At 44.9% G+C, this 11,162-nt stretch overlaps 1 protein-coding gene across 2 annotated transcripts in view; it reads right to left on the minus strand.

The window, feature by feature from the left end:
- Positions 1-1,946: 1,946 nt before the first annotated feature.
- LOC109886971 (small G protein signaling modulator 2) overlaps positions 1,947-11,162 on the minus strand; it is a 196,417-nt gene continuing 187,201 nt past the window's right edge. For both annotated transcript variants that reach the window (XM_031791255.1, XM_031791256.1), the window contains 2 exons: positions 7,414-7,581; positions 1,947-6,037 (listed from right to left, as the gene is read on the minus strand). In XM_031791255.1, the coding sequence (XP_031647115.1) occupies positions 5,949-6,037; positions 7,414-7,581 (257 nt within the window). In that variant the 3' untranslated portion in view covers positions 1,947-5,948. The remainder of the gene's footprint in view (positions 6,038-7,413; positions 7,582-11,162) is intronic.

Genomic DNA, 11,162 nt, shown 5'->3' on the forward strand with positions numbered 1-11,162 from the left:
CTGGTTGTTCAGTGTGTGTTTTTGTGAATGGTATTGTGAAAAGAGGAGGAGTATGGCTGTAAGCCACAGCCATAGAGAGAGAGAGAGAGAGAGAAGAAGAAGAAGGTTTCAAGTCAGGAAGACGAGACCAAATAACTTAAGAAATATAAATGTTTAAAGCGGAAGTTCAGAATTTTTTTACAACTTGATGTTCGATTGGTTCTCACGCTTAAAGTAGCCTATGGGCTGTAATCTATGGTTAGGTTTTCTGTAAACAGACGCTAAAAACATCATAACTTTTAGCAATATCTTAAAATCAATAGAAGTGGTCGGGGCAACCTAGTAGGGGGATGAGAAAGCACTCTGGTCAAAAGTAGTCCACTATAAAGGGGAATAACGTGTGATTTTGGGATGTACAGTGGGGCAAAAAAAGTATTTAGTCAGCCACCAATTGTGCAAGTTCTCCCACTTAAATAGATGAGAGAGGCCTGTAATTTTCATCATAGGTACACTTCAACTATGACAGACAAAATGAGAAGAAAAAAAATCCAGAAAATCACATTGTAGGATTTTTAATGAATTTATTTGCAAATTATGGTGGAAAATAAGTATTTGGTCACCTACAAACAAGCAAGATTTCTGGCTCTCACAGACCTGTAACTTCTTCTTTAAGAGGCTCCACGTTACCTGTATTAATGGCACCTGTTTGAACTTGTTATCAGTATAAAAGACACCTGTCCACAACCTCAAACAGTCACACTCCAAACTCCACTATGGCCAAGACCAAAGAGCTGTCAAAGGACACCAGAAACAAAATTGTAGACTTGCACCAGGCTGGGAAGACTGAATCTGCAATAGGTAAGCAGCTTGGTTTGAAGAAATCAACTGTGGGAGCAATTATTAGGAAATGGAAGACATACAAGACCACTGATAATCTCCCTCGATCTGGGCTCCACGCAAGATCTCACCCCGTGGGGTCAAAATGATCACAATCAGCCTACCATCAGTAACACACTAGGGACTCAAATCCTGCAGTGCCAGACGTGTCCCCCTGCTTAAGCCAGTACATGTCCAAGCCCGTCTGAAGTTTGCTAGAGAGCATTTGGATGATCCAGAAGAAGATTGGGAGAACGTCATATGGTCAGATGAAACCAAAATATAACTTTTTGGTAAAAACTCAACTCGTCGTGTTTGGAGGACAAAGAATGCTGAGTTGCATCCAAAGAACACCATACCTACTGTGAAGCATGGGGGTGGAAACATCATGCTTTGGGGCTGTTTTTCTGGAAAGGGACCAGGACGACTGATCCGTGTAAAGGAAAGAATGAATGGGGCCATGTATCGTGAGATTTTGAGTGAAAACCTCCTTCCATCAGCAAGGGCATTGAAGATGAAATGTGGCTAGGTCTTTCAGCATGACAATGATCCCAAAGACACCGCCTGGGCAACGAAGGAGTGGCTCCGTAAGAAGCATTTCAAGGTCCTGGAGTGGCCTAGCCAGTCTCCAGATCTTAACCCCATAGAAAATCTTTGGAGGGAGTTGAAAGTCCGTGTTGCCCGGCAACAGCCCCAAAACATCACTGCTCTAGAGGAGATCTGCATGGAGGAATGGGCCAAAATACCAGCAACAGTGTGTGAAAACCTTGTGAAGACTTACAGAAAACGTTTGACCTCTGTCATTGCCAACAAAGGGTATATAACAAAGTATTGAGAAACTTTTGTTATTGACCAAATACTTATTTTCCACCATAATTTGTAAATAAATTCATAAAAAATCCTACAATGTGATTTTTCTGGATTTTTTTTCTCCATTTTGTCTGACATAGTTGAAGTGTACCTATGATGAAAATTACAGGCCTCTCTCATCTTTTTAAGTGGGAGAACTTGCACAATTGGTGGCTGACTAAATACTTTTTTGCCCCACTGTCTGTACCTGTTTCAAATGAGTTACAACAGACACGGTCACCTCCCAGTTTATTAAAATGTTTTAATAATAAGGAGTAAACTGTGTTTTTAGTAATACATCACATTCAAGGCAAAAGATACATCCTTTTACATACAATACCTAATCTGCAATTCAAATGATTGGCTTTTCAAAACAAAATAAATATATCATTTTGAAATTATTTATATATTATTTTCCTTATTCACCATCAGTGGCACAACATTGAGAAAACATTAACAGTCAACAAAGTGTAACCAGCATTCAATTATACACAGTAACCAGGATTGTTATACACATCAAGCAGCATTCTCAAATACACGCTGCTCTAAAACCCAGACATATAAAATAGATTTTAAAATACGTTATATCCTTATACTGTCCCCATAGAAATATGGGGCTTTTTTTGGTAGGGGGGGGGGGTATTTATTCACAGCAGTCATTATAGATGTGAGAGATTACATTGATACTCAAACAGAAATTGCACAGGAAGTTATAATCTAGAATTAAACGGGGTGGATTAAAGAAACAAAAATATACAAAAAATTTAACACCTAATAAACAGTCTTTGCGATACGGTATGAAATTGCACCTTGTCATCATACCTCAGGGGCAGGCTGTTTTGAGGCTTTGGTACGCATGGTCCTGATTGGAAGAAAATGGCTCTCCCGAGGGCCTCAAATCTAGCCTGTTTCAACCAGACTGAAACGCTGCACTCAACATTGTAACAGCAGTGAAGGATCACAAAATCAGTTATGATCCCAGGCTACTTAACTTTCCCCTCCTTTCACACTGCAATCATAAACGACCACGTGTGTAGTGGCATCTACTGTACTTAAACCATGTGTGTTTCAAATGGAACCCCATTCCCTTTACTAGTGGTTCTCAACTAGGGCTACTTGGCCTATTCACAGGGGGTACAGTACTTGAAATCTCATGAGCCCATAGGCTTACTGGTGAAATAAGGGGGTAGGTAGGTGCTTCAGGGGTACTCTGGGCAGAAGCAAATGTACTTGCTGGTACAGTAATGGGGTGGGGGGGGGGAAGGTTGAGAACCAGGGCTCTGGTCATAAGTAGTGCACTAATCATGGGTTGCACTTCCGTCACTGGGTCGCGTCGTTGCCGTGGTGAACAATGTTCTACTGATGCCCCAGCATATCGTTTTCTGACTGATGGCTAATGCTCACTCTGAAAGGGGACTTATGACTGTTAAGTCAAATTTACACTATAGTGGCCTGGAAATACGATTGGCATCGCTGAAGTAGACAAATAATTTGTATAAAACAACTTTGCCATCAGTATGATGTCAAGTTGACTTTAGAGATGGCAATGTTGCCCATGAGCTAGCAAAGTTTGTCAGAAATAGCTAGCAATGCTAACGTTAGCTAGCAACAAAAAAAAATGTTGGTGCTCTCCCCTCAAAATTTGCTAGCTAGCTAAAGATATACTGTATCTAAAGTCAATCTGGTGACATGACAACGATTGACAAAAGATTGTCCTACTAATTATTTGCCTCCTTTTGAAATGCAGTCGTGTTTCCATGCTGTCAGAATAGATCCTCATCGACACCCATTGTGACTGCCTTGAGTAGAGTGCTCAGCTGGGATATCACTCCTAAAATAAAAAAAATAAAACAGACCTTTAGAAACAAACATTGTGAAGAGATGTTGCAACCCATGAATAAAGGGAATTATAAGGTTCCATTTTAGAATCATTCCACATTCCACACTACTATCGCCCTGTAATGGGCGCTCTCCATTCCAAGAAGCTGATTTTTTTCCCCCCACAACACCTCAAGATTGGGGAAGACTGGGCAGTGAGGTGTGGTCACTGTAGGAAACCACTCCATGACAGCCATTTTGGAAATAAGGGTGCAGGTTATTATTTGAAGCTACTGGAGACTAGTAAGGATGTCAATGGCCCAAATGGAACCCTATTGGCCCTGGTCAAAAGTAGTGCACTATATAGGGAATAGGGTGCTATTTATGACACAAACAAAGTCTCACCTCATACAGGAGTTTCATAATCATTTAGAAATCAGATTATGATTTTTTATTTTTTTTGTGCTATCATCATTTGACTCAATTTCACTTTGGTCATGTTCATTGGTCAGTCGTGGTCAATAGTGCACAACGTAGAATGGAATTTCGACAGGGGAAGGAAAAGGCTATATGCCAATCAACGAAGCCCCACCCCCCCGAAGGAGAGCTGTATTGGCCCCTACTAGGGAAGTGGTGGGGGCTTGATGGGTACTGGACCAACAAGGGCAACACTCACAACAAAGTGGATCAGGCTGGAATATACAGTACACTGGTATATAATAAAGGCAACATCTGAGAAATTGAAGAAAATAACGAACCATAAAGCAAGGTTATAGGGAGAGGAACATTCTAGGGGAAGAGAAGGTTATTAACCAATCAAAACAGGACCACAAGACAAAGTTTCAAGGCTGATGTGTGTATAGTCATATAAATACTTAATGAAAAGGTCTGAAAGTTGGCACAGTCAATTTGGTCACAGACGAAGGCTTCTTCTTCGTGGCTTCTTAACTCTTCTGCTCCTCTGTAAGGGGAATCCATAATAGCCTGTGTGAGTGGCTAGGGCCCTCTAGAGGCCTCTACTGGTAGTGCACTGAGCACCCTGGTATTAAACACTGTACTGTACCCAGTCTCTGTGCTACTGGCTTACTTGGTCATTCACACTCTAATGTTGTGTCACTAAAACAAAGTCACACTTGAGGAAGTCACACATATATCACGTCGCATTTAGCCCATCGTCCGAATCAACACTGAGAGGAATCTCACGTTCTGATTGGTAACAAATACTCTGTGGGTTTCTGTGATGGAGAGATGCTCTAGTCTCTATGATGGAGAGGTCAGGAGGTCTCTGTGATGAAGAGGGCAGGGGGTCTCTGGTCTCTGTGATGGAGAGGGCAGGGGGTCTCTGGTCTCTGTGATGGACAGGGCAGGGGGTCTCTGTTCTCTGTGATGGATAGGGCAGGGGGTCTCTGGTCTCTGTGATGGAGAGGTTAGGCGGACTCTGTGATGGAGAGGTCAGGGGGTCTCTGTGATGGAGAGGTCAGGGGGTCTCTGGTCTCTGTGATGGAGAGGTTAGGGGGTCTCTGGTCTTTGTGATGGAGAGGGCAGGGGGTCTCTGTGATGGAGAGGTTAGGGGTCTCTGGTCTCTGTGATGGAGAGGTTAGGGGTCTCTGGTCTCTGTGATGGAGAGGTCAGGGGGTGGAGTTTAGTGGAGAATGATAAGATGGGGGAAGTCACAGTGGGATCAAACTAACGAGCATGCAGCCAACTCCAAATGTTTGACACCAACCAACCAACCAACCAAGGCATTCTGTGACCGGATGCTTGTAAACAACATCTACAAACCAGGGCCAGACCTAGACCAGGAACTAGACTAGGACCAGACCCAGACCAGGAACTAGACCAGGACCAGACCTAGACCAGGAACTAGACTAGGACCAGACCCAGACCAGGGCCAGACCTAGACCAGGAACTAGACTAGGGCCAGACCTAGACTAGGAACTAGACCAGGAACTAGACCAGGGCCAGACCTAGACCAGGAACTAGACCAGGGCCAAACCTAGACCAGGAACTGCGACTAGGACCAGACCTAGACCAGGAACCAGGACCCACATCTAAACCTGGGTCCAGCCAACATCACTCTCCTTTCCACTGTTCTCTTCTGCATCCAGACCAGGATGGTCACCTGGAGGCTTCATCCTCCACCGGTCTGGCTGGCGGGCTGAGGACTGGAGGGAGAGAGGTTTAAAGGCCTGGAGGGAGAGAGGCCTGGAGGGAGAGAGGGGTTAGAGGCCTGGAGGGAGAGAGGGTTAGAGGCCTGGAGGGAGAGGGCCCATGTCTTTGTCTCTTCCCCTGGTTTGGGAGGGGTAAGAGAGGGAGGAAGCTGTGCTAGGTGCGGAGGATGGACGGGTGGATCGAGGGGTGCAGTGATGGCATCTAGCTCCTCTCTTCCGCTCCTCTTCATCCTCCTCTCTTCATCCTCCTCCTCATCACTTGTTCTCGATGAGAGACTGGACCTTGTGCACCAGTTCTCTGGCGATTTGAAGGATGTGCTGCACGTCATGACGTTCTGCCATCTCTGTTACACACACACACACGCACGCACGCACACACACGCACACACACAAAGTCAGGGAGACTGTTTTATACACACAACACAGGAAGTCAGGGGGACTGTTTTATAAACACACACACAGGAAGTCAGGGGGACTGTTTTATACACACAACACAGGAAGCCAGGGAGACTGTTTTATACACACACACACAGGAAGTCAGGGAGACTGTTTTACAAACACACACACAGGAAGTCAGGGGGACTGTTTTGTAAACACAGGAAGTCAGGGGGACTGTTTTATAAACACACACACAGGAAGTCAGGGGACTGTTTTATACACACACACACACACACACACAGGAAGTCAGAGAGACTGTTTTATACACACAGGAAGTCAGGGAGACTGTTTTATAAACACACACACAGGAAGTCAAGGAGACTGTTTTATACACACAGGAAGTCAGGGGGACTGTTTTATAAACACACACACAGGAAGTTAGGGGGACTGTTTTATACACACACACACACACACACACACAGGAAGTCAGGGAGACTGTTTTATACACACACAACACACAGGAAGTCAGGGGGACTGTTTTATACACACAACACACAGGAAGTCAGGGAGACTGTTTTATACACACACAACACACAGGAAGTCAGGGGGACTGTTTTATACACACAACACACAGGAAGTCAGGGAGACTGTTTTATACACACACACAGGAAGTCAGGGAGACTGTTTTATACACACACACACAGGAAGTCAGGGAGACTGTTTTGTACACACAGGAAGTCAAGGAGACTGTTTTATAAACACACACACACAGGAAGTCAGGGAGACAGTTTTATAAACACACACACAGGAAGTCAGGGGGACTGTTTTATAAACACACACACAGGAAGTCAGGGAGAATGTTTTATAAACACACACACAGGAAGTCAGGGAGGCTGTTTTATAAACACACACACAGGAAGTCATGGAGACTGTTTTATAAACACACACACAGGAACTCAGGGAGACTGTTTTATACACACAGGAAGTTAGGGAGACTGTTTTATAAACACACACACAGGAAGTCGGGGGGACTGTTTTATACACATGCACACAGGAAGTCAGGGAGACTGTTTTATAAACACACACAGGAAGTCAGGGAGTCTGATTTATAAACACAGGAAGTTAGGGAGACTGTTTTATAAACACAGGAAGTCAGGGAGACTGTTTTATAAACACACACACAATCCGCCTACACTTTTCTGCTCCATCCCAACATATACCACATCCTTATTGGGGTCCTAAGTGGTACCCTATACGATACATAGTGCACTACTCTAGGGGCCTGATCAAAAGGGGTGCACTATAAAAGGAATAGGGTGTGATTTGGGACTCTGTCTGTCACCGTTGAAGAACTTGATGATGTCAGTGAAGTCCATGGTATTGTCTCTGATGATCTCTCTGTAGACCTCTACCAGGGCCAGGGCCAGGAACAGGACGAAGTGCTGAGAGGAGATGTGAGGGGCCACCCAGATCACCTCCCATACTGAGAACACATCCTGGTATAGCAGCTCTGGAGATACACACACACAGAGAGAGAGGAGATGTGAGGGGCCACCCAGATCACCTCCCATACTGAGAACACATCCTGGTATAGCAGCTCTGGAGATACACACACACAGAGAGAGAGGAGATGTGAGGGGCCACCCAGATCACCTCCCATACTGAGAACACATCCTGGTACAGCAGCTCTGGAGATACACAGAGGAGATACGCACACACACAGAGAGAGGAGATACACACACAGAGAGAAGAGAAACACACACAGAGAGAGAGGAGATACACACACAGAGAGAGAGGAGATACACACACAGAGAGAGAGGAGATACACACACAGAGAGAAGAGATACACACACAGAGAGAAGAGATACACACACACACAGAGAAGATACACACACAGAGAGAGGAGATATACACACAGAGAGGAGATACACACACAGAGAGAGGAGATACATACACAGAGGAGATACACACACACACACAGAGAGAGGAGATACACACACATAGGAGATACACACAGAGAGAGGAGATACACACACACAGAGTGAGGACATACACACACACAGAGGAGATACACACAGAGAGAGAGAGGAGATACACACACACACAGAGAGGAGATATAGACACACACACACAGAGGAGATACACATACACACACACAGAGAGAGGAGATACACACAGAGAGAGGAGATACACACACACAGAGTGAGGACATACACACACAGAGAGAGAGGAGATACATATACACACACACAGAGGAGATACACACACACACAGAGGAGATACACACACACAGAGAGAGAGGAGATACACACACACAGAGAGAGGAGATACACATACACACAGAGAGAGGAGATACACACACACACAGAGAGAGGAGATACACACACACAGAGAGAGAGGAGATACACATACACACAGAGAGAGGAGATACACACACACACACAGAGAGGAGATACACATACACACAGAGAGAGGAGATACACACACACACAGAGAGAGGAGATACACACACACACAGAGAGAGGAGATACACACACACAGAGAGAGGAGATACACACACACACAGAGAGAGGAGATACACACACACAGAGAGAGGGGATACACACACACACAGAGAGAGGAGATACACATACACACAGAGAGAGGAGATACACACACACACAGAGAGAGGAGATACACACACACACAGAGAGAGGAGATACACACACACAGAGAGAGGAGATACACATACACACAGAGAGAGGAGATACACACACACAGAGAGAGGAGATACACACACACAGAGAGAGGAGATACACACACAGAGAGAAGAGATACACACACACACACACAGAGAGGAGATACACACACACAGAGAGAGGAGATACACACACACACACAGAGAGAGGAGATACACACACACAGAGAGAGGAGATACACACACACAGAGAGAGGAGATACACACAGAGAGAGAGAGGAGATACACACACAGAGAGAGGAGATACACACACAGAGAGAGAGGAGATACACACACACACACACACAGAGAGGAGATATAGACACACACACACAGAGAGAGAGGACACACACACACACACACAAGGAGAGAGGAAATATAGACACACACACACACACACACACACAGAGGAGATATAGACACACACAGACAGACAGAGAGAGAGGAGATACACACACACACACACACAGAGATATAGACACACACAGACAGACAGAGAGAGAGGAGATACACACACTTTCATTGTTACATGTTTTACTTTTCTGTTATATCTCTATTTTCTCTCTCTCTGCATTGTGGGAAAAGGACTCGTAAAAGTTTCACTGTCTACACCTGCTGTTTACGAAGCATGTGACAAATACAATTTGATTTTAGTTTTAGTGGAGGTGCACCTTTAAACTTTAATGTCATAAAGAAATCCAATGTACTATGGGCCCATTTCCAGGTGCCACACACAACAACAACAACAACAACAACAACAAAAACAACAACAACAACAAAAACAACAACAAAAAGAGTTACTGTGCAGAGTCATGGATGGTAACACTCCTGGCACATCACATAAAGCTCCCTACTGAAGACTGTCATGGATGGTAACACTCCTGGTATATCACATAAAGCTCCCTACTGAAGACTGTCATGGATGGTAACACTCCTGGCACATCACATAAAGCTCCCTACTGAAGACTGTCATGGATGGTAACACTCCTGGTACATCACATAAAGCTCCCTACTGAAGACTGTCATGGATGGTAACACTCCTGGCACATCACATAAAGCTCCCTACTGAAGACTGTCATGGATGGTAACACTCCTGGTACATCACATAAAGCTCCCTACTGAAGACTGTCATGGATGGTAACACTCCTGGTACATCACATAAAGCTCCCTACTGAAGACTGTCATGGATGGTAACACTCCTGGCACATCACATAAAGCTCCCTACTGAAGACTGTCATGGATGGTAACACTCCTGGTACATCACATAAAGCTCCCTACTGAAGACTGTCATGGATGGTAACACTCCTGGCACATCACATAAAGCTCCATACTGAAGACTGTCATGGATGGTAACACTCCTGGCACATCACATAAAGCTCCCTACTGAAGACTGTCATGGATGGTAACACTCCTGGTACATCACATAAAGCTCCCTACTGAAGACTGTCATGGATGGTAACACTCCTGGTACATCACATAAAGCTCCCTACTGAAGACTGTCATGGATGGTAACACTCCTGGCACATCACATAAAGCTCCCTACTGAAGACTGTCATGGATGGTAACACTCCTGGTACATCACATAAAGCTCCCTACTGAAGACTGTCATGGATGGTAACACTCCTGGCACATCACATAAAGCTCCATACTGAAGACTGTCATGGATGGTAACACTCCTGGCACATCACATAAAGCTCCCTACTGAAGACTGTCATGGATGGTAACACTCCTGGCACATCACATAAAGCTCCCGACTGAAGACTGTCATGGATGGTAACACTCCTGGACATCACATAAAGCTCCCTACTGAAGACTGTCATGGATGGTAACACTCCTGGTACATCACATAAAGCTCCCTACTGAAGACTGTCATGGATGGTAACACTCCTGGGACATCACATAAAGCTCCCTACTGAAGACTGTCATGGATGGTAACACTCCTGGGACATCACATAAAGCTCCCTACTGAAGACTGTCATGGATGGTAACACTCCTGGTACATCACATAAAGCTCCCTACTGAAGACTGTCATGGATGGTAACACTCCTGGTACATCACATAAAGCTCCCTACTGAAGACGGTCATGGATGGTAACACTCCTGGTACATCACATAAAGCTCCCTACTGAAGACTGTCATGGATGGTAAAACTCCTGGCACATCACATAAAGCTCCCGACTGAAGACTGTCATGGATGGTAACACTCCTGGTACATCACATAAAGCTCCCTACTGAAGACTGTCATGGATGGTAACACTCCTGGGACATCACATAAAGCTCCCTACTGAAGACTGTCATGGATGGTAACACTCCTGGCACATCACATAAAGCTCCCTACTGAAGACTGTCATGGATGGTAACACTCCTGGTACATCA

Source organism: Oncorhynchus kisutch, linkage group LG15, assembly GCF_002021735.2.
Source record: "Oncorhynchus kisutch isolate 150728-3 linkage group LG15, Okis_V2, whole genome shotgun sequence".
In the NCBI taxonomy this organism is placed as follows: Eukaryota; Metazoa; Chordata; class Actinopteri; order Salmoniformes; family Salmonidae; genus Oncorhynchus; species Oncorhynchus kisutch.